At 40.7% G+C, this 26,664-nt stretch overlaps 2 protein-coding genes across 3 annotated transcripts in view; both read left to right on the top strand.

Moving 5' to 3' along the window:
• The first annotated feature begins 1,011 nt into the window (after window positions 1-1,011).
• STRAP (serine/threonine kinase receptor associated protein) lies at window positions 1,012-8,899 on the top strand. The gene is made up of 10 exons (XM_050323376.1): window positions 1,012-1,181; window positions 2,307-2,442; window positions 3,197-3,278; window positions 3,539-3,611; window positions 4,319-4,415; window positions 5,355-5,492; window positions 6,036-6,172; window positions 6,886-7,035; window positions 7,552-7,617; window positions 7,949-8,899. Exons 1-10 carry the CDS (start codon window positions 1,070-1,072, stop codon window positions 8,014-8,016), a joined length of 1,059 nt encoding a protein of 352 aa, XP_050179333.1. The 5' UTR covers window positions 1,012-1,069; the 3' UTR covers window positions 8,017-8,899.
• Window positions 8,900-10,433: 1,534 nt separating this feature from the next.
• DERA (deoxyribose-phosphate aldolase) overlaps window positions 10,434-26,664 on the top strand; it is a 50,979-nt gene continuing 34,748 nt past the window's right edge. For both annotated transcript variants that reach the window (XM_050323384.1, XM_050323383.1), the window contains exons 1-5: window positions 10,434-10,485; window positions 20,004-20,101; window positions 23,531-23,678; window positions 24,354-24,449; window positions 26,315-26,449. In XM_050323384.1, the coding sequence (XP_050179341.1) occupies window positions 10,455-10,485; window positions 20,004-20,101; window positions 23,531-23,678; window positions 24,354-24,449; window positions 26,315-26,449 (508 nt within the window). In that variant the 5' untranslated portion in view covers window positions 10,434-10,454. The remainder of the gene's footprint in view (window positions 10,486-20,003; window positions 20,102-23,530; window positions 23,679-24,353; window positions 24,450-26,314; window positions 26,450-26,664) is intronic.

The following is a 26,664-nucleotide window of genomic DNA, read 5'->3' as shown; positions in this document are numbered from 1 at the left end:
GTGTCAAAGTACAGGAAGAGACTGTTACCACTGTTAGGGAAAAATCCAGAAAATCTTAAAGACACTGTAAAGGTCTATGTGGTAATCCGTGGCTCTGTGTGGAAAAACTGGAAATGTCAGTTGCAGTGTTAGCACATGAAATTACAAAATCATTAGGAGTTACTTTTGAGAACTCTTGGGTCGTAAATGAAATGCCAGAAGAAAGTGAAACGTGGTGCCTATTCTTTAAATAGAGAAGCTGTGAAAGACTGAAGTTATCCTAAACTTCAATTATCTGTTAATGATTTAAATGTTTTTTCTAATTGTAAGACTTAAAAGGAGATGAGTAACTGTCAGTAAAATTCTGGTTTTAGCCTGTTAAGAGAAACACCATTTGCCTCGTCTTTATGGCTGGTGACACATCTTCAAATCCCACCCTGTAGACGCTTCTGAGGGCAAGTTCAGACACCACCATCAGCTTGCCTCCCTTGTCTTTAATGTCAACACAGTTGGGTGCTGCAATGCGTCCCGAAAGTCCTTACATGCCTTCAGCGTTTCCCCATCACCTTTTCGGCTGAAAAGGCTTATCAGACCCCACAAGTGAGCCGTGAGAGGAGCAGGCCCTACAGAAAGAACCGGGCTGCCTTTTGCGAGGAGTTATTTGCTGCTGGTTCGGTTTGTACCACAGGAGCATAAGGAACTCACTGGGACAGGGCTGGACACGGGGAGGTGGGCAGGGCAGTGCGGGAACTGGCACCGATTTACGTGGAACACCAACGACTGAAAAGCCAGTTCGAGGCTGAGAACTGATGGAGAAGGGCTTCTAGTCACAACCCTGGACTCAGCCCTGGGGTGCGCTGCAAATGAACAGAACGGCAAAGACGCTGTTTTTCCCGCAGGAAGCGGGATGAAGAAGGTCCCCAGGGCTCCCCAGCACGAGGGACATCCCATTCCGTCCCGGCCGGCGAGGCCGCCCCCGCCCGTGACGCGCGTCCGCCTGGAAGCGCTTCCTGCCCGTCACTTCCCGCGCCGCCGCCGCTCCCGCCGGGCCGGACCCGCGTCCTGCCCAGCCCCGCGCCCCGGCCCCGCCATGGCCATGAGGCAGACCCCGCTCACCTGCTCCGGCCACACTCGGCCCGTGGTGGACCTGGCCTTCAGCGGAGTCACCCCCTACGGATATTTCCTGATCAGCGCCTGCAAGGGTGAGCGGGGCGGGCCGCTTTGTGCGGCGGGGCCCAGCGGGGAGGTGGGCGAGCCCCGGGGCGGGTGCGGGGGAAGGAACCCCGGGGTGGGCGAGGGGGAACCCCGGGTGGGTGCGGGGGAACCCCGCTGCTCGCAGGCCGCGCATCGCCGCCCCGGGGGCTGTGCCCGGGGGCCCTGTCCATGACACAGCTTGGGAGCGGTGGGATGAGGGAGGGAGCTCGTGGTGCCCCGGGGGGCTGTGCATGGGACCCTGTCCATGACACAGCGGTGGGATGAGGCGGGGAGCGCACAGCTGGTGCTCGTGGTGTCCCATCGCCGGGTTATCCCGGGGGTATCGGAGCCCGCGTGCGCCCGGCTGGGATCCGAACTGCTGAGGGGGTGGGAAGCCTCCAAAAGGGTTTATTTGTTGAACTTCCCCTTTCTTCCGTCTGTGCACACAGGCTGTAGGTCTGAAGTGATCTCCCGTTTGACCAGGGCAGTTGCATTGCTGCACACTGCATGATGAGAACTCTCACTGTGTGAATAGCATTGTCTCTTTATACTTGTGTATATTAATCTTATGTACGCACAAATTTTAAAGGACATTCCTTTCTGCCTTGAAGTGCTTCCAGCTGAGCTCTACATCTTGTGTGAACCCCAGAAAAAAAAATGATAGGAAAGGCTTTCTATTACTACTTCATTTTTATCTCTGTGTTTTAAACATATCTCATTGCAAACATGAGGCTGTGCCTGCATACATACAGCCTGATAATATTGTTCCAAAGTAAAATAACAAATCTGTCCTGCCTGAAGAAATCTTTAGTAAAAATAAAATTCGAACGCTGCCTTCTATCTTAACACAAATGTAAAGAAAACTTTTATCAGAAAATTTTTATCCCATTTGTATGTCTATACAGTTCACATGCATGCAGCAAGTACAGCTGCACAGCTGAGCTATTCAGCTAAGCTCCTTTGCAAAGAATGGCCTCATAAAATATGAGGTATTTTCACATGCTGATGCAAGGGAATATTTTTAAAAAAACAACCAACAAACAAACAAAGGAAAAAACAATAAAAAACCACCCCCAAACCCCAGCTTTCTTCTTTTACTGTGTTACCTGAATGTTGACTTTGTTTCTGTGAAGATGGCAAGCCTATGCTGCGTCAGGGTGACACAGGGGACTGGATTGGCACGTTTCTAGGCCATAAAGGTGCTGTTTGGGGTGCCACTTTGAACACAGATGCCACTAAAGCAGCTACAGCAGCAGCAGATTTTACAGCGTGAGTGATTAACTGTCTTTGTGGTCTGTATTTTGATTTTAGTCTATGGTGCTCTTTGCTGACATGATATAGCTGTACTAAATTACTGGTTAATTTTTTTTTCTTTAGTAATTGTTAGCTTATTTTTGGCTAGCCAAATTAAAACCTAGACTTTTAGCATCTTGAAAGCAGCTACAGTGAATTCCAACATGATGAACAACTGTGATTGCTTCTTGATACGCTTAATTACTGTACTGGTTTGCTAGAATAACTTTTCTATGCAGCTCTAATTTCTGGCACTGTAGTTAGAGTAGAGTTGAAAGAGTGATTTTTCCTTTGTTTCTAGCAGTAAGCCTCTTTTTATTACAAGAAAATTCTAGTGAATGATTTCTTTGATGTTTATGGTGTTGTTTGTGCTGTTTGCAGTATAAATTAATATTTGGCAAGTTGGATCTTGTTTGTAAAGGGCAATCTCTATTAGTAAAGTTGCTGAGAAGAACTACTTTTCTCTTAAATTAAAATGCTAATTTTATGGTCCTGAATGCATGGTCCTGAAGAAGAGGATAAAGGAAAGCGATGGGATAGTCTAAAAAAGCTCTAGTAAAAATGTATAATGTATTCTTGTTGAATAATTGGGTTATAACTTATAAGAATGTAACACTTGTGATAAAATGTTATAATGGCATCAGGAAGTACTGCTTACAAACTCATGTGACTGTCCAAGTTGATTTGTCCTGGTGCTTCTAAAATACGAATGTTTCCTCTTGCTGTTTAGCAAAGTGTGGGATGCTGTGTCAGGCGATGAACTAATCACATTGGCTCACAAACACATTGTCAAAAGTGTGGATTTTACACAGGTATGAGAAACTTTTGTACCTTATACACCAGGAAAGTAAGTCTTTGAATATGTTCTGCTGTTAGTTACTTTTCTGCTTTTTACATGTGTATCTCAACAGGCAAATAACCTAACATACCACTGCTCGTTTTTAAGATTGCAGAATAAATGTAGTAAGTGTATTAGAAGCTGTCTGAGAGAAAGAACTGTTATTTTAACTCACAGATGAAGGCTGGTATTTTGATTCAGAATAGCGTTGACTCTCTGTAACTTCTGTTTCAGGATAGCAATTATCTGTTAACAGGTGGACAAGATAAGCTCTTGCGTATCTATGACTTGAGCAAGCCAGAAGCAGGTGAGTCTGCTTTTAGAACTGATTCTTGGTTCTTTGGAGTTAAATACAAGTTCTGGAATTAAAGAGTTATTTTCTGTTATGAGTCACAAAAGACAAAGTTGAGGATTGTTTTACAAGTGTAGTGTCTGTAACTTTTGCTATAGTGAGGTCATAGAACTACAGAATGGTTTGGGTTGGAGGAGTCCTTAAGTCTTTAAAGATCATCTTGTTGCAAGCCTCCTGCCATAGGCAGGGATGCCTTCCACTAGATGAGGTTGCTCAAAGCCCCATCCAGCCTGGCCTTGAACACTTCCAGGGATGGGTCATCCATAAGTTAAAGTTTATCTATAATGGACTTCAAGTATAGCATGTTTCAGTTCAACACAGACTCATTAAAAATAAGTCTAAATAATTAAATCAATCATCTGAAAGAAAAAAAGACTCCACATATTTGTTTACATTTGTGTTGATACTGAACTACTTCTGGTTGATATGAAGCTAGAGAACCTTGATGTTAACTTAGTGAAGTTTTTTAAAATTAGGCAATCAGATATCCAGTTATTTATCCTGTTTCTGGAATAAGACCTACAGATAAAGTCTCAAATGTTTTAAATAATTCTACAGTTTCTAGTAAATGGAAATCTGTATAGTTAAGGAAAGCTCCCAAAGTGCTGCATGACATTATTTCATTTCCTTATGTTTATTAAAATATTTGGCTTTATTTTAAGAACCTGATGTTGTCAGTGGACATACTTCTGGCATTAAAAAGGCTTTATGGAGCAGTGATGACAAACAGATTCTTTCAGCTGATGATAAAACTGTACGGTAAGAAAAAGTTAACGTTCAGTTTTCTAAGAAGCTCTCATTTATTGTCATAATCTGTGGGAGAATATAGGTACTTTTTTTTAATTTTATTTTTTTTTTATTTAAGGATAATCCTAGATTATTATAGTTGCATGCAAAGGGATAAAAGCCTCCAAAGAGTGACTGGAAACAGTGCACAGCTGATAAACAAAGCCCTCTTTCTTTGCCATGCTGGTAAATTGAGTAGGCTTTAGTGTTTTTATAAGATGTGTTGTCCAGTGATGGTTAAGTTTACTCTGTCTCCCATTGGTAGGAGATGTGTTGAAACCTGGCTGCTGGGGAGATGAACTGACAAAGACCCTTCCTCAAACTGTGCTCTCCAGAAAGGATGGAAGATGTGCCTAATTGCTTCCTCAGCTTTCTGGGTGATACGACCAGTGTCATCTCATGCCTAGTAGAGCCAGCTAATGAACAAAGATTCTTACTTACAGTAGAACAATTTAATTTCTGTTTAGATAGCTCTTACACCACTAGATAGAAAACTATATTATCTTAAATGGATCTCTGTATATTAGCATTAGTACCTCTTGGTCTGGTGAGGTAAAAAGGCAGAATGGAATTTTCAAGCTTTGCTTCTAGAAGGATCTATTGCTTAGGAGACTTAAACCAAGATTTTTAATCTCCAAGAAAATCCTTGAGTAGGTAACTGGTGTGTGTACGACTGAATGTTGTTGCATTAAACTGCAAATGTAAAATTATTTTTAAAAGGAGGTGTGTCTTAAACTTGGCCTAGGTGACAATGCACATGATGCCACTGAAAATCTGAAGTACCTGTGGAATCAAATCACATTCTTCAGATGCCTTTTTTGACCCAAGTCTTGCCATGGATGGGAGATGAAAGTTGCTTGACTTGCTGAAGTAATCTGAGAGTCTTCTTTTTCCTTTTTGTTTCCTTTTAAGCCTCTGGGACCGGAGTACCATGACTGAAGTGAAGTCACTAAATGTTGCAATGTCAGTGAGCAGCATGGAGTATGTTCCAGAAGGACAGATCCTTGTGATAACCTACGGGAAGACTATTGCTTTTCATAGTGCAGAAACGTGAGTGCACAACACAGAGTTTTCACAGGTTGAGTAATGGGCTTGGTTGGGGATGAAAACTGGTTAAAATCACCAAGCTGTCAGATCTGGCATTAGTGGACATCTTTTCTTGAATGCCTCTGTCTTGGCAGAGGCAGAGTATGAAACAACTACCCTCTAATAAAATAGTGAAACTTGTCTGTAAGGGTTTGGTGCCACTGTTGTGTTTCACATTAGCTGTAACTGTGATTAAATACGTTTCAGCCAGGTTTCAGTACAGTGGTTTTCAGAGAGCTTATTTATACATCTTGATGATTATCTTAAGAAAGAAGTTATACGCTTGAACATATTCTAGAAAGTAGTTCTGAATGTGTGAGCTTTTGTTTTGCTTATTCTAACTTGATGAGCATGGTTTTCAAGTATTAAAACTTGTTTCATAAACTCTGGGGGGTTGTATTCTGTTTTCCTTAAAAGCAGCTGAGATTAGTAGAATCACAGTTTCTTTGCTCTTGTTTTTTTTTTTTTATATTAAATGAACATTATTAACAATCTTTTCTCCCTTAGTCTAGAGCAGATTAAGTCATTTGAAGCACCAGCTACAATCAATTCTGCATCACTTCATCCTGCGAAAGAATGTTTGGTTGCAGGCGGTGAAGATTTTAAACTCTATAAATATGACTATAATACAGGAGAAGAATTAGGTATGTTTGTTTTCTACAATCAAAAAGGATTTATGAAATGGGTATTCATTAAGTAATGGCTAGTAAATGAAGCTGCTGTACACAAATAAGGTCTTAGCTTAGCATGCTCTGCAAGAGGATGAAAAGGTATATTACCAGTTTAAGCATTTTTTCCTATCTCAGTATACCCAACATTATTCTTCTAGAACTAATTAAAACTTATATTCAACAGCTCTTTGCACGTATTTAAAAAAAAATCATGGTATTGCTGCATAACTGTTAACTTGAGCATCGTACTAATTCATTCAGTAGATATGTCAGCTGCTTGCTTTTATGAAAAATGTGGTAGATGATGGCCAAATTTATTTACAACAAAAAGCATATTAGTTTTTTCATTGATCCTGGCCTTGTTAAAAATTGTATGTGTATGGAGTGAGTGGCTGAAGGAACAGAGCATGTGTATTTTGTGTTGCTGGCTTGCTTTGTATTTTTGTCTAGAATAAATAAGCACCTTTTCTCTGGCAGTTAATGAAACATTAATATTTTACCTAAATTAGACATTGCTGAGATACCAATTCATGGAAGCTTTGTTTTGTGTCAGAAGCTGATTACTGGGAAAGTGCCCTCCTCTCATCAGTGGTTTTTTTTATCTCCTCTTCTGATTGGTTTGTGCTTAATAATTTCAGTTGTCGGCCAAAGTGTGAAATGGATGGTCTTGGTATGTTCTCTTATAGAATCTTACAAAGGGCACTTTGGTCCAATTCACTGTGTGAGATTTAGCCCTGATGGAGAGTTATATGCAAGTGGCTCTGAGGATGGTACACTAAGGCTGTGGCAGACAACAGTAGGAAAAACCTATGGTCTTTGGAAATGTGTAGTTCCTGGTAAGTGTGTGCTTTTTCCTGGTAAACTTGGCTGCTCCATGGGTGCTTTTAAAGTAATATCTATCACTAGTAGTAAGCAATTAATTCTGTGCAGCAGTTGCTGTCTTCTGACTGTTTCTATATCCACTCATATCTGATAGATTTGAGGATGTATTTTTGTAGCTGTAATGTAAGCAATGAACCCTGTAAGCTTTTTGTATATAGACACTTGGTGGATATTTAAGCAAATAGTCTGATGTATTTTTATGTGAAAGAGCAAGAAACATGCAATACCACCTTTATAATTCTGGAAGAGTTAATCTCTAGAAAGAAGTATGGATGGTACTTTTATATTGTACTTTCATTCTTTCAGCTTGGGGGGAGGGAAGCAATAACTGCAAGTGAGGTTCATTAATGGAATTGTTTGCCCAGATGTTTCTTCTCAGCACTAAATTAAGTGGAAATTAGGTTTTTATTATTATTAGGATGAGTAGGTGGAACTGAAGGTACTGACTATTTCTTTCTTGTCCTCTGCAGAAGAGGAGAATGCAGAAGCAGCAAAAGCAAGGGCTACCCTTCCAGGAACTGCAGAGGAAGAAATAGGTAATGCACTGAACTGTCAGCTTCTACTCAGCTAAGTGTTAAAAGATCAGTCAGGATGATAGCATTCTTTAGTATGGAAGAGTTAGTTTCCCTCAAGTATCTTCTGGCATTTTTCACTCTTTTCAAAAGGTGTTTGAACACATTTTCAAGAAAATGACCATGTGGTAAGTGTCAGACTGGTGCCTGGAGCTGTGCAGGCTGAACAGATGGGGTTGAATAGCTGGATCAGGCTGAATGGGAAAACAAACTGAACTGGTCTTTAAACAATTCATGCAACATTTATTTGGTTTATATATCTAAGGTGAAGTTAAATAAAATTATTTTTATTTAGTTGCAGAAGAGATTGCCTCTGAAAACTCAGATACAGTGTACAGCTCAACTCCTGAAGTTAAGGCCTGATTACTGCAACTGTTACATGACACGTGGACATACAAGACTAAATCAAGTGAGCAGTGACAAACAGCAGCCTTCCAGAGTGAGCTCTCTACGTAAGGCAAAGATGGGCAGTAATTGATGAGAATGCGGTGGAACTGGCTAGGTGTTGTCTGTAAGAGAACTGAGTATCCAATTAAAAACCCAAAAGACAAGTAGTAGAGTTTTGCTGTCTTTCTGGCATAACTGCCTACTGTCTTTTCAAAGAAGTGTGCAAGCCAAGATCCAATCTCTCCAATTTCAATTAGACTCATTGTAGTGTGCTTTCTTTATTATGGAGAAGAGATACAATGGCTTTTACCCTTTTTTTTTTTTCTTGAAAGTTGGAAGAATTGGGTGTAGTTGAAAAGAAGGGATTATGTACTTAAAAGTATTTGGTTCGGGTTTTGTTTCATTGTATGCTGCTTCTGAATGTTTAACTGTTTTCAGTTGTCTAAATAAAATGCCTCTCAAAACTCGTATGTTACTGTTGAGCATTGGGTTCGTGAAATGGAAAAGCAACCAAATTAATCACGTAATCCTTTCTAGCATCTTGGTTTTGTACTATACAGAGGGAAAGCAAAAGAATGTTTTAGTGTTGTACAGAGGGTGGCAAGTTCTTTGATCTGTAAGCTTTGAGTCTTTTTTTATTCTTTAAAGTTTGAATGTAAACATGAGTCTCTAAAATGAAAAACAACAAAAACTCTTATATTAAATGTGCTGCCTGAAATACTTGGTTGTACATGAAGATCTCGGAGGTTGGCTGCGAATCTGTATAAAACTTGGGTTTAGTCATCCAGACTGGATAAAAAAGTTACTCTTTCAAGGTTACAAATCATATTTTCTTCATTAAAGAAAATAATTGCTGTTCTTCCACTTGTCATTTCCTTTAATGGTATGCTGAAAGTTTTACATAATGCATTCTGTATGGAAAGAAGAAAGTTATACAGAAGTATACTTATTCACACACCTTTTTACATTTTAATATTCATACTTGTCCTTACTGTCCTTTTGGATTTTCCCAAGAGTACAGTAGCGCTGTCATCTTAGAAAACTGAAGCTTAACATTTGAACATAAATTGAAAAACGGCAATTCTTCTGGACATAAGAAAATACTTTTCCATTGTGAGGGCAACTCAAACACTGGCAGAGGTTGTGAAGTCTCCATTCTTGAAGATACTGAAAACCCAAGTGGATCTGGCCTAGGGAGGGGGATTCCTGTACCCCAACCTGCTTGGAGGGCTTGTTGACAGAGGTCGCCTTCCTGCTTCACCTGTTGGGTGGAGTGGAAGTAAGAACAAAGCACAAAGTGATACCATGAATTATGGTTTCTTAGTGCATCAGAGGTGTTAAGAGTATATTATTTCACAGACTCTGTTCCAAAATTAGTTTTGCAACTACCTGAATTTTGTTTTAAAAACTAGCAACTTCCAACCTTCTGATTTAGAACTAATTGTCTCTGTCATTAATTCCACTAAGGCTTATGAGGTCTCCCAGTCTAGTATGTCAGCCTAGAAACTTCCTTTTACAACTTGAAGGATGTGTTTAAAACAAGAAATCAGAATGAAACAGAGCTAGTACTGACACAGACCTAATACCCAATAATTGCCACCAAAACACTGCAAGAAATTAAAAAAACTCCAAAACGACCAAAGTACATGAAAGTTTGTAACTTCTGCACTGCTTTAATATATTCTGAAGTACACAGTGCAAATGATATATATTCCTCATAGAGTGCTGTGTTTGAAAAACTGCTTCTCAAAGAACACATGCAGTTTTGGTGTGGGAAAAGCAAAAATAAGTGTCCTCGGCTTTCAGAGCTGTGACACTCTGCTGCTTTACCTGGTCCTGTTTGTGGTTTCTTTGTTAGCACTGAACGAGTAGGGCTGAAGCTGGAAGGTGTTTCATGTAAATGGGAGTATTAACAATGTTTAGTACTTCTTTTTCATGCGAGTTTGTGTCCTTACAGCTCCGGGGGAAAAAAAAAAAAAAAAGGTAAAACTAAGAAGTTGTCGGTGGCTTTGTTACGGGACTTTCATTTTTGCAGGTGTCACTACGAGTTTTACAGGTCAAGCTCATAGAGCCCATGTGTATGTGTGGCACTAGGGCATTAGTTCCTTCCTGAAGATTCCACGGGAAGAAACTGGAAAGTGCCTTGACTCATGGCCAACCAAACGGGCAGGTTCGGCGTTACGTATCTCTAAGGGTATGGCATATCCGTGTATCCACACGGGAATATCCCCGGAGAAGGGCCGTGTCTCGCCCTGGGGAGGCCGCTCGCTGGCTGCTCCGGAGCCGCGCTCGGCGCCCCCGTGGCGGTGCTGAGGGAGCCCCACGTTCGGGCCGGACCCGCCGCCGCTTCCTGCCCGCGGGGCGGGGCCGAGCTCTGCCCGCCCCGCCCGGACTGGCCGCGGGGGTGGAGAGCCATGGCGGGGCGGAACCCGGGCACCGAGCTGGGTAAGGGCGGCCGGCGGGGCAGGGCCCGGCTCCCCGGAGGCGCCGCGGGTCGCGGTGTGAGGGGCTCCCGGCGGCGCGGCTGGGCCCGGGGGCGGGCGGGGGAGTGCGTGGGCGCCGGTCCCCGGCCGACCCACCGCGGTGTGTGTAGGAGCCAGGCTGATGGACAGCCTTGTCTATCTGAAAAGCCGAACAGACCTACGAGTCCTGTAGGTCTAGTAACGTGTTCCGGTGACATGTAAGCGGGAGGCCGGCAGGAGGCTGGTTTTCCCTTTGGTACTGGAGGTTGAACACAAGTTGAGGTTTCCGTGTCACACAGGACTTTCGCTTGAGGGGTTCCGACCAGGTTGTAGGGCGGCCGGGGCTGCGGGACTCCACAGCCCCGGTCCTGTCACATAGCTGGGCTTGGTCCTCTCTTAAACACCTTGCTAGTTCTCACGGAATAATCATCCCCTACACTCTTTCGTCTTTTAAGGGTTTAAAAACAATTAGTTGGATTCGTATTTGCAAACGTGGGACTTCACCTCTTCTTATCACTCTCCCTGTTGCTTGCTCTCTGAAGAGCGATAGGGATTTTCCAGGTGGTCTCTAGGCCTGAAAGTTGGCTCTGCCTCGGGTAAAGCAGAGAGCTGCCAAGAAAGGGTTTCTCTGCCACTCTGAAGCAATTAGGAGAATTTCTCTTCTGCTCATTGCTGGGGAAAAAAAAAAAAAAAGGGCTACAGCTTTCTCACTTCTCCACCCAGCAAAACCCAACTGCAGCAGTGGAAAGAACTGAAGAGATGAGCCTGCCTACAATCTGCCTTTAAGGTGTGATAATTTGGTCAGCATGAGTAAGTGGACAATTAGGTGCAGGAGGTACAGGGGTGGCATCATGGAAGATGGGAAGCAAAGGGCAGCTGGTGTGGCACAGGGATATCTCTACGCACGAGCAGAGTTCAGGAGGCTGTGCTGCACGTGGCATCACGTGGCTGCACTCCTGTCACGAGAATAAGCACAGGCATGTTTTACAGAATTAGCATGCAGTTTAAATTATTAACTTGTGGACAAGTGAGAGTTGACTGTGTTTTCGTTCACTGAAATCATGGACATGTTGCAGCTCCTAAAAGTGAGCTGTCTAATTGCTCTCTGATGTGCTTGTTTGTGTGTTCTTTGTAGGGACAGGTGAATTTCAACCGTAGCCACCTGAACAGCATCTTTTTGCTGAAACAAACATGATAATAACACAGTGACAGAACTTCAGTGTCTGTTAGGAAAACAAGCTAGCCCAAAAGTTTGCAAATACACTCCAGTTGTTTTAAACTAGGTGTGTGGTGTGCTTTTTCTGACTGTAAACTCAGTCTTACAATTAATTGTTGGTATGCGTGGGGAATCCAGAAACTTGAATGTGAAGTCAGTTCAGTTCTTATCAAGCAGTCATCCTCCAAGAGGCATACATTTAAGGAAGACCTTGCTGTCTAGTGGGAAATTATTGGAAGAGATGGGCAACCTCACTTACATTTGGCTGGATCTTGCTGTGCAGCCACAGTCAAGGAAAAAGGTGTTCAGTGTGCTACTGACAAGCACAACATAATCATCGGTTTTTTGCACCCAGTAAAATAATCTTTGAGTATATTCCAAATACTTTCTATAACTCTGTCTTCTCCTGTAAGTAGCCCTTCCCTGCCTAAGAGGCAGAGTCAGCTAATGCTCAAGGTTATCAACAGAGAGCACAGAGCAATGGATATCTTCAGGGCTGCACCTTGTGGCCTCCTACTGATTTGCCTGGAAAGGCCACTGGCCCTCAGCTTATACGCAGATACTTGTTGCCATCCCTTCCCAGTGATCTTCATTTAAACTAGTTGTGGTCAAAATGAGCTGGGTTAGATGTTTGGGACAGGTGTAGTAGGGCAATGGTCTGGTGACCACATTTAAGTGGCAGCTTCTAGCAGCTGCCTTATGCTGGCTGCTTTAAAGGGAGAACTGAATCTCCCTGCCATTCACTTTCCTGATAATATATGATAACACATCTGAAATACAACAATGTTCTTAATATAGAACTTAACATACCTTAGCTGGTAGCAGTACTCAAAAAGAATGTGTTAAACCCTTTATCTTTCATGGTTGCTAACAATACACACTGCTTCTGTGATTTAGGCACTTCAGTTTTTGAAGGTTTTGCAAGTTTGTGGCAGCAGCTTTAACAGTAATTCAAGTGATTTGCCCTATATCTCACACAGCATTGTGCAGGATTATAGTTTTCTAACAGGGACATCTAGTGGTAAAATGTATTTTAATTAAAAATATATTATTTCAGTCCTTTTCTGTGTCTATTTCTGTGTTTGCTACATGTCATTATTTAAGCAGTAAATTTCTGATCCTGCCGTCAGAAAGCATCTATTTGTTTATCAGCAACAAGCCAAGCTCTTCACAAATCATGGAATGCAGTGCTTTCCCGTGTGTTTGGAGTTTGTTTTCTGTAAAATAAATATATTTTTGTAAAAACCCTTAATCCTTCCCTTCTTCCCATTACTGTGTGTTTGTAGAAGAAGGTGTTTACTTGGGGTAAAGAACAGGTAATGTGTTCCACAGATAAAGACACTGATGTGCACAGTCAGAGGGTCACTACCCTAATACACTGATACATTTGCCATCACAAAGTCATGTAAAGAAACCAGACAAAGAATTTTACAAGTTTTTCATTCCACAGGGACTGTTTTTGGAGTCATTCTTGTGTACTTGTGTTCGCCACAATGCCTGCAGGTCCTGAGAGGAGTGGTGATCTCCTGCTCTGCTCACAAAGTCGCTTGGTTATAATAGACCAGATGTTTCATGTTTTGTCATATTTCAGAAGAGTATCAGATGCAACTTTCTAATGCCACTTCACAACAAAACAGAGAAACATGGCAATGAGTATCTGATTTGTACATGTAAGCTAGTAGCATACCCCTTTGGTTTAGGGATGCAGGCATACGGGTTTTCTGTTCCCTGCAGATGTAATTTTGATGGAACAACTTCAGAAATCATGGAGAAAGACATTTAGTAACCTTGGTTAGAGGCAGAAAATGGAAAAATAGAAAGTTTAAAACCAGACAGTGTTATCTACTGTATTTATCATTTGTTACACTGGTAAAAGGGTAAATAACCCAACCAACCTAATTGCCTTCCATAGTAAAATGGTTGGATATGCTGACAAAGGGAGAGCAGTAGACGCCATTTACTTCAACTCCAACAAGGCTTTTTACACTGCCTTGCAGTATTTTGTATCCATGTTGAGAGATTTGGATGGACAGATACTGAAATTGTTGAAAACCTGGTCTGATGGTTGGACTGAGAAGGTGATGGTCAATACTCTGCCTTGGGGCTGGTACCAAGCAGGGCATGACAGGCATCTAGCCTGGGACTTCTCCTGTTTAACATTCTTTTCAGTGACTTGGAAGAGGCAGTGGCTTGTTTACAAAAAGTTTGCATAAAGTTTGCAAATGAGACTAAAGTAGCCGGATTATTTAGAGGGACCCAAACTGGCTGGGGAAATGGATCAACAGATATCCAGCAGGCCCAGAGAGTCCCCAAGTCCTTCCCTACCTTGGGAAGGACCAGTCCCAGCAATCACAAGGGGCCTCCTGGGGTGTGCCAATGGGGACGTGGATGTTCATGGGGAGAGAGGGACCATCCCTTCTGCCCAGCACTTGTTAGAACATACCTGGAAGACTGTGTCCAGTTTTCTTGCTTCCCAATAGGAAAAAGAGATTGATGACCTGTCACAGCTTCAGCAGAGGGACAACACAGTGGGTCCAGGGCTGGAGCACTTGCCCTGTGAGGAAATGCTGATGGAGCTGGGCAGGTTCAGCCCGGGGAAGCAATGGCTTTTGGGGGTCCTGACAGCTGCCAGCTCATCCTGCAGGGAGCGTATCTAGAAGGCAGATCTGTGCTCTTCACAGCATTGCTTGATGAGGTGAAGTGAGACAGCAGGCAGAGAAGTTCGTACTGGATATAAGGAAAAACGTCTTCACGTAGAACAGTCAAGTGGTGGCACAGGTTGCCCAGAGAGGCCGTGCAGTCTCCATCCTTGGGGACTCTCAAAACCCCATTGAGCAAAGCCCTCAGCAGCCTGGTCTGAGCTCAGTGCTGATGCTGCATTGCACAGGAATTTGGACGAGTGACCTTCAGAGACCTTCCTGATCAAGTTATTCTATGATTATATGGTTTTTACCTCTATGTGTGTATGTATGTCTGTGTATATACATATATGTATGTATATTCTGATTAATGAGTAATTAGTTACAGTTGTTTTGCAATGTTCTGGGATCTAAAAACCCTAGAATCTATCTGTGTTGCTCAGACCCTCTAATTGAAGGGCCAGAAATACGTTCATTATGTTTCAATTGATGTTTTTAATTATAGTTGGTATTTCTGAGCCATTTACATGTGAGAGCTGGTCTGTTGGTAAGTGGCATTTAGATAATGAAGTGTTGCATCCCTTTCAAGACAGCATAATTCTGTTCTAATATATTAATAGCTGGTTTTATCCTGTACTGTGGTTTTGGTTCTTAACTGTTCCTTTCTAACACCTTTTGAATCTGCTGGATAATTTTAATCAAATTTGAAGGACAGGTAGATGTCTCAAATAAGTAAGGCACTGGGTGGAGTGACCAAATTAGTCCCTCTGTTGAGAGAAAGGTAGGCACAGATCAGCATTTCCATAAATTTTCATTGCAACTTGTTTGTTTGGGCTTTATGCAAGTAACAACATCCTGCTTTAGTCCATGGTTGTAAGGACTATGTCAGGACAGCGGAGTTATTGGAGTGAGGAGAGGTCTCAAGCCTGGGAAGAAGAGAAGGAACAACGGGGGACTTGGATCTACAGGAAACCGGGCCCCTATATCTGCAGCTTTCTTTCTGAGGAAAGACTTGTCAATGTTTTTCAAAGTGCTTTGAAGGATACCATGATCCATTGTGTGATTTCACTAATGTCACAAGATAGTAGAGCTGATTTCTATTTCAGGACTTGTGCTTTCATGTCCTGCATTGAATATCTGAATGCAGATGACTTTGAGACCGAACTTCTTTCATATAAAGAAAAAAAATCCAAAAATATGGACCTGTTGGTCCATAGCAAGTGTCACTGGTGAAAGATAATTAAAGCTTCTGTCTTCATGAAACTGAATAACCCCAAATCTCTAAACAGCTTACATGGTAAGACAACTGTATGTAACAAGACCCGATCATGAAGCCTTTTCTCTCTCTTCGGTGGCTTTGCTCAGCTCTGCATGGCCAGCTGGGGTCAGCCTGTGTCCAGCTGAGTTGCCTCATTTTCCACTGAAGGTTCAGGATGCAGTTTCACTCTCTTCTCCAGAAATAAAAGCTTTCATCACTTCCCTTACTCATTTTATCGGGTGTTCATGGTAAGAGCAGGAGCACACATGCTGTTTCTGGCACAGAGAAGGAAATTATCAGTTGGGATGCAGCTTCTTTTGGGGACAGTGCTGCCTTAAAATGCTTGTGAAACTACTGCCTCAGGCATTCTTGAGCTTTCTGTTTCACCATCTGAAGGGATGCCATCGACACATTTTTTAAAGCTTTTGGAAAGCTTAGTTGGTTTTATGAAGAATGTGTTAGGTAACTTAGATATTTATGTAATTATCCTAATGAAGTGGTTTTATTTATTGTTTTCTGAGGAAATGCTTAGTATTTTTGGGTTCATGTTCTTCAAAGAGAGGAGATGAATTTCCTGTTAAGAAATTGAATATGATTTTTTCAAATGTCTTCAGAGAAAAAAGTAAACTTGAAGAGTGATTACAGAATATTGGCTAATTAGCTGTAGTGTAACTGCTTTAATTACTTTTATCCCTGAAGCCACATGACTGTGCAGATGACTAGCAGATGACTTATTTAAAAAAAAAAAAAAAGACATGTTCACACTGCAAGGTTAATGAGCCTAATTAAATATAGTTTTCCTTAGCCAGATACTAAATCATAAAGCTTGGGGGAGTGAGGGAGGGCAAGAATCCAAAGACAGTCAGTTCTATTTCAAATAATGGGTTTATTCTGATTTTTAATGGAAAAAAAAATGCTGGAATTGTGATTGGTTTTGCTGAATAGAGATACTTACATCTGAAGGTTTGGTGAGACCTCACATGGCAAACTTTGAAAGTCTATTTTGAGACGATTACAGTGAGACATATTTGTTTTCACTTGCCCATTGCTTTAATTAATGTAGAAATGGGCTTGAATAAAAGGTCTGTGTTAGATGGAAGTCTCCATCTGCTGCTGTGTATTACGAGAACCTTTGTCCTTCCTTGCTGTGCAATTTTTATGACACCATTTTATTTTCCATAGTAGGCTGCATACATTAAGCTGTACAAAAAGGATGGAGTTCTGATTTTGTAAAATTATTTAATTTTTTTTTTAATTTTCTGCCTGTGCTGTGCACAGTAGTTTGAGATCCCACATTCAGGTCCAAATGTTATGATCTTTCAAGGAGACTTGTGTCTCAGGCACCAGAATTAAATATTAGACGTTACTGAGTTACCATGTGCCGGTTACCTTCGTGACTAGCCTTGACTTGCTGAAAACAGAAGGTAAATGTGTTACACAGTGGAAGGGGCTTACGCCAATGAATTTTATCATATTTGCAAAGAACATTTGGTCAGTCCTTGCTGATCAGTTGATACTTGGTAACTTTCACAGGTGACTTTGGTCAAAGCAAGAGTAGTAACTTATTTCACTTCCACACTTCTTCCACATTTTTTCTTCCACTGGTTATGAGTTTACTTTTTTTTTTTTTTTTTACTTTCTCCAAATGGCACAATACTGGTTCCTTTAAGCTAATCTAGTGCAGTGCTCTGTGCTCTGAGAAGATTCCTCAGACCTTCTGAGGAGCTCAGGAGTCAGGTGGGGTAGATACAACAGCTGTATGTATGTTTCTACCCAGGCCAGCACACAATGAATCAGACTGAATCCTCTGCAAATGATGACTAATGCACAGTTAATCTCATGGGGGAGATTTGTGTTCTTTCATTTAAATTTTCATCTCAAACTTGAATTTTCCCTATGTAGCAGACTGGACACTGTCTTCATGTTCCCCCAAACTCTTCTCCAGAAGGCTGGAATTTTTTATAAATTAATTGTTGTATTTATTGGTTGTCTTTAGTAATGTAGAAAGAATAGGTTAGAGTAGACTAACTCAAAGGATCCTTATCAGAGAATGAGAAGCTGATTTTCTTAATCTAAATTTTTTTCTTTTATTTTATCACATTTTCCAAAGGGGCTAAAAGGTTGATGTGCACCCAGTAGGGCTCAAAAGCTATAATAATAAATGGTATTATGATTAAATGATGCTACCTAAGCACTTGGCACATAGTAGGAGAATCATAACACGGAGTTTGTGTTTTCTACTTTTATGTATCTATTCATTTATGTATGTATGTATGTATTTATCTATATATTTATTTATTTATTAGTTTGTTGATTAGTTAGTTAGTTGTGTTTTCCTCCCTCGTGGACTTTGTCAATATACCCCGTGGGAAGTGGTGTATGGGCACTGCTGATCACGTAGGAACTTCAAGCTTAAGGCAACTGCAGGGGATGCAGAGGTTTCACTAGTCTATGTTTCAGCTGCCTGTATAATTTGCATTTATTGACAGGCAAAAAGGAGGAAAATTCTAGCCATAGCTTTTGTAACAATAGCTTTTCTCACCTGCTTTGCACATGTCAGCTGAGCTTCCTGCTTTTGGGGCAGAATGGATAAACCTGTAGCTTTGAAAATAGAGAGAAGTAACGAGTTTGTTGTACACCTGGTTTACAGAGTTGCAAACCACTCCTTTTCCTTGTTGCCATGCAGTGAGTCTGATGCTAGATTCTAAGAAAATCCATAAATTCTTTAGGATTCCTTTGAAATTCCTTAATTGATTTACTTTTTCTGCTTTTAGCCAAAATTTTGACCTTGTAGACACCACTCATTAATATTTTGTATTTAGTAATAGAAAAGTGGTAGCACAGTGGCTTACTGTGCTCAGAACAAGATTTTATTTAGCTATTAATGCTTTTGTCCTGCATTTCTAGTGAGTCATATTTACTGTAAATTGGTTTCTTTGCAGCTTTGTGTAAGTCTAGGAAAATGAGCTTTTATTTACACATACTTTGGCTAGTTTTCTGCTATTTTTTTGGCTAGTAAAGCTATCAAGGGTAAGATTTCTGTACCAAATTAGTGATTTTGGCTATCAGCTTTTTCTTTGTTCCAAGTTTTAAACCTTTTTTTAAATCAATATACTCGAGGAAAATGCAAATTCAGTGCAGTGGTAAAGAAGATTCATAGAGATAAGATGCTCTTAATAAAGTCAGTCACACAGAATTATTATTTTCTAGTATCTATGCCCATGTCCCTATTCTGACCTTAACTGGTGATGGTATTTGATGATTGATGGGGGTGATTTGCTGATGATCGGTAGTTAATGATTGTTGATGTTGTTGTCAGAGTATTTTCATGGAATGCTTATATGATTAGTATTTAGAAAAATAATTTGGTTTTGGGATATGAGAGATTTTAAAGATATTCCAATTTCTTTTTCCTGTGTAGTCCCATGAGCAGTTTGTGTATATTAATATTAAAAATTACACTTTTGGTTTATCATACTAAGCAAAAATTCAAAGATTCTAGAGCCTGAACACTCAGTTTCCTTAGCCTTCATTAAGCAGAGTCTAGTACTTGGTTCTTCTGGTTCTGGACAGTTTCATTACTTTAGTAAATGTTGAGCATCTGCTTCGCTTTGTGTTATTGTTCATGGATACTGAAACTCATTGAAGTTGTGAGCCAGTCTCCCTTCAGTGGGCACCTGAAGGAATTCACACGTTGAAGATGTTGCCCTGAGTCCTCCCAGGTGCTTGGCAAGTTGAATACTTCTCAGGCTGCTTCCAGAAGGGCGGAGTGCCCAGGAATTCAGTACTTTTGGAAATCTGCAGTTAATCAGGCCCTAGTAGCAAATTCATAGCATTAGCTCCAGACAATAACAACCTAAATGCTTTGTTATAAATGAGTTTGTCCAGGGTTTTTTTTGAGTGTGTGGAATACAGTTTCTGTACACAAAGGTTCACGCACACACAAAATGCTGTTGTATCCTGGGACTCAGCAGACAAGCAAAGGGCTGAATAAGTGTTACTATTTATTCAGAATAAAGAAGTAAATCAGCGAGCAATGGCAGAAGGCTCTTTTGTGAGTGGGTTTTCTTTTTCATGCTACATGTATAATAAACTTCTTAGTCCAGGACTGGCAACATAATGTCTCCCATCAGCACTAAGTTAATTCAGTTTTAATGGCAAACAAAACATGCCGTGTGAAACATCCAGTTCACAGATCATACTCTAACAGAAGTTAATGCTATTTTGGACTGGTGATAAGTACACAAGTCCCTAAAAAGACATGAAAGCACAATATGCTCTTCAGAGGTTCCAAACCAAGCTACAACTTTCTTCTGAAGTACCACACCATATATTATAAGAATGCAGAAATAGACGACACTTTTTTGTTGGTTTCTTTTTCCTCCCAGAACTTGGCTGGATCTCAAAAGTGTATGTGAATCGACCTGCAGTTGTGATGCATGCAGAACAAATTAAAAAATGGAAAACTTTGAAAGGTAATTGGCAAGTAAGTGCTCTTCTTATGCATTCTGTTCCTGTATTTCTAAAGCAGTTGCTCTCCCTCTCCAGGCTGTAATATTGAATTTTTTTCAAGATACATGTAAACTTAAAAGGTGTGCTTGTCCATGTCTTATTTTAATAATTTGTATTTGATGATGATGGGATGGAATAAGGTGACGCATTTATCCAAACAAGTTAAAAACCTTATAACTCATGAGTGGCAAAACCGCAAATGGATTTAAGTCATCTTTATTCATGAGTGGATTAAATTGTATATTACTATCCCACCACATTTATTCTGTTTCCCAGACAGACTTCTCTGCATGCTGCCTTCTTATTTTTTTCAATTTTAAAGCTGTAAGATATGATCATGGTCCCTGTCAAGTTTGACCTACCTGGATGATTTTTCTTTACTTAAACACTCCCAACGTGTGTGATTCCATTGCTTAACTAGTTTTTACCTAAAATTAAAAAAACCAACTGACTGGCTGTGGCATTTGAAGGGTGGAAGGAGCCCACTAATGTTAAGGGAACTGACTTTTCAACTGCTGAGATAAGGTAAATGGTGGGTTATTTTCCATCTTATATAAAATAAGTTCATGTAAAGCATCGCTAAAGCCAGTGGTGCAAATGAACTTCTCTTCAGGGCTGACTTGAATTCATTGTACACACATTTAGAGTGTCTTAGCAGTTACCCTCAACCTCTGCTGGTTGCTGCCCTCCTGGCAGAGTTGACAGATACTGGCCTGGTGTGCATTTTGTTTTCTCCAGTTCATACATTACACAGAACCATTCAGTCACCAGCGTAAGCTGATGTATTCTGTGGTGCAGGACAGATGAGGTACGGCCACGTGCTGGCTTCTGCCCCCTCAGTGGCAGGATGGGAAGTGCCGAGAAGGGAATGGCAAGCAGAACTGGCTGCAGGATGCTCTGAGCAGTTTGGCAGCAGTATTCGGCCAAGGACAAGATCTGAGAAATGCTGTGCAGCAGACCTGGAGCTCCCAGTGAGCTCCCAGCCACTGGGTTCTAACTGGTGTCCAAAAGACAGACTGATTCTTCATTCACCAAACAGCTGTTCTGCAAGAAGATTCATGGGATTCGTCCCCTCTGCTCACTAAACAAGTGGTTTGAGTGCAGCAGTAACTGAAAACCTGGAAGCAGGAGGAAGAAGTCAGTGAAGGATCAGTCTTAACAGTGGAACAATAATACAACAAAGCAAGAATCATTTAATTACATTTAATTCTTGAAAAAATTGTTCAAAATAGTTGACATCCTTAGCCCAGCATGCTGTGCAGCCATTCTGGAGTGGCTCAAGCTGTGTTCACAATAAGCACAGATCTTGAGGATGACAATTTGGGGAAAATTTGATGTAGCTGTAAGATCCTACTGGGAGGAGATAGAAAAAAATCTTCCTGCCTATTTTTCCTTCCTGAAAGTTTGTACTTTGTGTGTTATGATTAAATAAAAAAATGGACATAAACTGAGGAAAGTTAGACACTAGCTCAATGTTTTTTTATAAGTTTCTTGAGCATAAAAAGTTACTTGATACCAAGGTAATCAGTCCAGTAGTTCTGAGTTGGGAAATAGTGTCAGGGAGAAAATCCAGAGGGTATTTCATAATCTTGTCTGTCCTCAGATACTGCAGGTGCAGTAGTGTAAAAAGAAAGTCTGATTTGACCAAAGTTACTATATAACTAACAGAGAGAGAGAGCCACAGGCTTTCACTACAAAGAATCGTTTGGAAGAAAGGGATTTAGTGTCACTCCCACAACACAGCTGGAGGACAAATGTTTATTAATAACACTGCTCCACCCTTCTGTCTAGAAACATTGGTACTTCAGCAAGGTTTTACTTTGAAGAATTTCAGAAGCATGTCTCCTGTATTTGAACACTGTCGTTGCAGGATAGTCATGTGCTATTTATTTCAGAGATGATTTTGAACCTTTTTGTGTGTTTGAATGTAAGGAGCATCACAGATTCAAATGCTGCAACCCATTTCCCAAAATACACTTTTGGAAAACCCTTTAAAAACCCCCAAAGTTATTGGAACTCCCTGACTACATCTGTCTTGATGAGTTTATGATTCGTGTCATAAGAGATGAGACGAAAATTCCCTGGAACGAAGGATAAAAAAAACCAAGTAGAAGAAACACAAAACCATTTAAAGTGAAAAACCCTTTTGAAGTATTACAGGGTGAAAGGAGAAATCAGTTAGAAAGCAGTCAAGCTTAGACTAGCAGAGGCCAGTGATGGTTCATTACTCTGTTGAGTCACCCCAAAGCAGGTTTCAGTGTCACATTTGCTGCAGGTGCCAAAAGGAGACTCCCATCAGTGAAGTGTGAAAGCTTTGTAGGCAGGCCAGCCATGGAAGATTTGCAGAGTAATACCTTCATGCAGAAACAAGCTTAGCTGCCTGTACTGACAAATCGTGTCACAGAGCAGAGCAATCAGAGAGGGGTTTGTGGACTCATGTGGACTTTACTGTTGCAAACACCCCTTGTACAAGTGCCTAGTAAGAGTTGTCAGCTTGTAGGGAAGCCATCACTGTAAATGAACATTTGCTGAAAGATCTTCAACAGATATTTCAAAAGAATGTATTACGCTCAACATCTGTTCAACAAAAAAGCTCATAAAATTTTTAGTTATACTTGTGTTCCATTCTTTGATTAATAAGTATTTTAAAATTCTGTAGCATTTTCATATAAAGAGTGCTTTAGCCTTGTCACTCAGTTCTTGCTTTTGATTTTTAACTTTGCACCAAATAATTACAGAATTGTTTTTGACTCCTCATTGATACAAAAGAAAGTGGAAATATCTGGAGTCTAGACCCTAAGTTTGAAGAAGCCTGGGATCTTAACCCCCCGGTTCCAGGTTTCACTCTCACAGCAGGATAAGCATGCAAACATGCAAGTGTGCAAACTGCTGATGTGTAGACTCGTCTGAGTGCTGTCGATTGCTGTGCCTCTCTTGAAGCATGTGTATAATTTCTTGTGCATACAACCCTTAAAGATACAGACATGCTGTCTGTATGTATACAAGGCATATTATGGCAGTGAGGTATCTCACACAGGTGGTTTTTATCTTTGTCTTACAGAAACAAGATGCTTTTTTTCTAGATAAAAATGACTGATTCTTAAAGAGCCCCATTTGGTAGTCAGCTTTTGCACCAAAAATTGGAATTTGATCCTTTGGTTCTGAGAGTGGACTTCTGATTCCAAATCTTTTCTGTATCATTAGATACTGCTCAAGACATGAATAATTATCTGCCAAACCTGTCTAACATAAGCCATTATTTGCATATCCTCTATCCTATATCCTCTACGTTTCCTCGTTGCCAGAGTGAGTGCCAGGCTTCTGATTCCTGCATCTTCTGAGTCAGTTTGACTTTGGAATTGTAAGTGAAAATTCTGTATTCCTTGTTTTACTCCCTTTGTAGGCTGCTTGGCTGCTGAAAGCTGTCACCTGCATAGACCTCACCACTCTTTCAGGAGATGACACTCCTTCAAATGTTCAAAGACTGTGTTTTAAAGCAAAGCATCCTATCAGAGAAGATCTGCTCAAAGCCTTGGACATGCATGATAAGGGTATGGTAGCTTTTGTTGTGTGTGTTTTGTAGAGAAAATGTCTGCATTTCCTCATTATTTTCCAATTTTCAGAAATGGCTTTGGTCCACTGTTTAAAGTCATATGGTGTAGAACCAAAGGGGAATCAGGCCTGTGGTTTAAGCAATATATATAAAATATCAAAGATTGGTCTCTTTTTAAAATTTGGATTTATGGACTCTTCAGACAGTGAAAGTATTAAATATGAGGTCAGTTATCTGAGACTTTGAGAGGATAGCATTTTAACTAGAAATGCAGTAGGACTGCAATAACATAAAGGCTGCTCAGTTGCTGCTGGGCTCAGTCTGGCTCAACAAGTAAGAACAGTTTGTCTTACAGTAATTTGCTGTTTAAGTGTGTCTTAGCTGTATATGTTGGCATTAAACTGTGAATCTGTCGATAAATATCTTGGAGTTCTAACTCCTGCTGATGTAGACTTGCTCCGAGGGTCAGGTGAAGGAACACGAGGGAGGAAACAATATGGAGAACTACCTGAACCGTTTCAGCAATAGAACAAACATCCCTGGTGGAGGTGCTTAAGATCCTTGTGAGAATGCAGAAGTGGGAGATGAGAACAATGCTCATGTGCTCATTATGTGGACTGCACTCGAGAAGGCAGAATTATATGTCTGAAAAAGTGAACTGTGGCTTTTGCAGGCATTACTGTTGGGGCGGTTTGTGTATATCCTGCAAGAGTCACCGATGCTGTTAATACCCTAAAGGCTGCTGGTTGTAACATACCAGTAGCTTCAGGTAAGCTTTATTCAAAAATATACAATTAAATATTTTGATGTTATAAAATATGTGGAAAAATCCAGAAGTTTGGGCTTGCTTTTGTGTCAGGGAGTAAGGTGAAAAGGTAACAGGTGGAAGGAAGGGAATGGAGGGGAGGATTTTCTTCTGGTCTAATCTTTTGTTTTCTTTCAACTTCAAGCTTATCAGTAATACCAAGTCTGTTTTGCTGGAAGCTCTTCAAAAAGGTCTTTAAAATATACCAGTGTTTTCCTTACCTGAATAGAAAAAATTGAGACAGTGTGCTGGATAAGTATCAGTGCACACTAAGTAGATGAAGATGATGATGATAATAATAGGAGTTCTAATACAAGGTTTATTTTCCCTATCAGTTGTTTAGCTTTTAAGTGTAATCCTATGTCAGAGTTTAACCATAGCCAGCAACTAAGCAACACAGCTGCTCACTCACACCTCCCCCCACTGGGGAGGGAAGGAGAATTGGAAGGGTAAAAGTGAGAAAATTTGTGGGTTCAGATAAAAACAGTTTCATAATTTAAATGAAATATAACTAATAATACTAATAGTAATAAATGGAATGAAAAGGAAAATAACAAAAAAAAGCAAGAAAACACAAGTGAGACAAATGACACAAATACAAGACAGTTGCTCACCACAAGCAGTAGCCCCCAGCCAAATTTAACCCTAATTTATATGCTGGATATGATGCCATGTGGAATGCATATCCCTTTGGGCAGTTTAGGGTCTGCTGTCCTGTCTGTGTCTCCTCCCAGTTTTTTTGTGCACCCCCAGCCCATTCGCTGGTGGGGTGAGGTGAGAGGCAGAAAAGACCTTGACTCTGTGCAAGCCTTTCTCAGCAGTAGCCAAAACATCCTTGTAATACCAAAACTGTTTCCAGAACAAATCCAAAACACAACCCCATAGCAGCTCCTATGAGGATAACTCTATCCCAGCCCAAACCAGCACATCCTAAATCTGTGCAGAGCTGAGGGTTGTTGCCTGCTGGGCAGCCTACAGGTTCAGAGCCTTTACATACAGCTCTCCAACAGTGCCAGCTCTTCTCCAGTCACCGCACAGGAGAGACAAGTCCTGAATCCACAATAAGCAAGAAGTAGAATCAAAGAATTATGCAGGCTGGAAGGGAGCTCTGGATGCCACCTGATCCAACCTCTTGATCAAAGCAGGGGCTAACTTTGAAGTTAGATTAGATGCTTAATGCTAAGATCCATTTTTCTGGTGAGGTTTTTTTTGTTGTTTCATTGTTGTGTTTGGGAAAAATACATACTAAATGCATTTATATGTCAGAGAAAGACAACCTCTGAAAAAGCCATTATTTTTTCCATTTCCAAAGTTACCTTTGGGGTTTGTACTTAAACATCATAAACATAATCCTAAATAGACCTCATTGAAAGCAATTTTTGCTGTATCGTGATTTAGCTGTTAAACAATATTATTATGATTTAACTTGAGATACTGCTTAAAAAAATTGGAGAGAATTAAAAATGTATGTATTGCTTCATATCTGAGTTCACTTCTTGTTTGCTCAGTTCTGCTGAAGCAATAGATATTTTGCTTTTTATGTAGGCTGATCTGGAAAAATTTTAAGACGTGAAAGATCTTTTCACAAGATGCACTTAATATCATGCTGGACACTGGATTTTGAGGGTACAGCTAATACTTCTTGTGGGTGAAGAGGAGGTAGGATGAAGTGCCTTTGGATTTTTTGAATCATGGTAGGGATAAAAAAAAGAATAACTTTCAAACTTTTTGGTGTATTAGAGGTATGTGCAATTTTATGGTTAATTTATAAAACTTTAAAACTTTTCTATAACATTTCTTCCCTCTACCTGCATCCCCTTTCATGCCAGTGGCTGCTGGGTTTCCATCTGGACAAACTCCTCTAGAAACCAAACTGGCTGAAATAAAGCTGGCTGTGGAATATGGTGCCAGAGAGATTGACATTGTCATTAGCAGGAGTCTTGTGCTGACTGGCCAGTGGGAAGGTAAGTAACCACCCTTTGGCAAGGCCCCTCAACCTCTGTATATGCACATGCTGTCTTTGTGTCGTCCCCAAATCACCACATCAGTGCTTGAAGAATTTGGTCGCTCCCCCTGATAATCTGGGGCTCTGAGCTAAATAAAACCTATTGAACTAATTTTTGCCAATGATTGCATTTTTTGAAAAGGATGCTGTTGAAAGTCATGTCACGATGGACAT

The sequence above is a fragment of the Myiozetetes cayanensis genome, unplaced genomic scaffold (assembly GCF_022539395.1).
Source record: "Myiozetetes cayanensis isolate MyiCay16 unplaced genomic scaffold, myiCay2020 scf3, whole genome shotgun sequence".
In the NCBI taxonomy this organism is placed as follows: Eukaryota; Metazoa; Chordata; class Aves; order Passeriformes; family Tyrannidae; genus Myiozetetes; species Myiozetetes cayanensis.
This window is presented reverse-complemented; position numbering and strand designations above follow the sequence as displayed.

Coding starts and splice junctions, on each gene's coding strand:
- STRAP (XM_050323376.1), top strand. CDS start 1,070: ATGGCCATGAGGCAGACCCCGCTCACCTGCTCCGGCCACACTCGGCCC. Junction 2,443..3,196: donor GCAGCAGCAGATTTTACAGC/GTGAGTGATTAA, acceptor CTTGCTGTTTAG/CAAAGTGTGGGATGCTGTGT. Junction 7,036..7,551: donor TTGGAAATGTGTAGTTCCTG/GTAAGTGTGTGC, acceptor TGTCCTCTGCAG/AAGAGGAGAATGCAGAAGCA.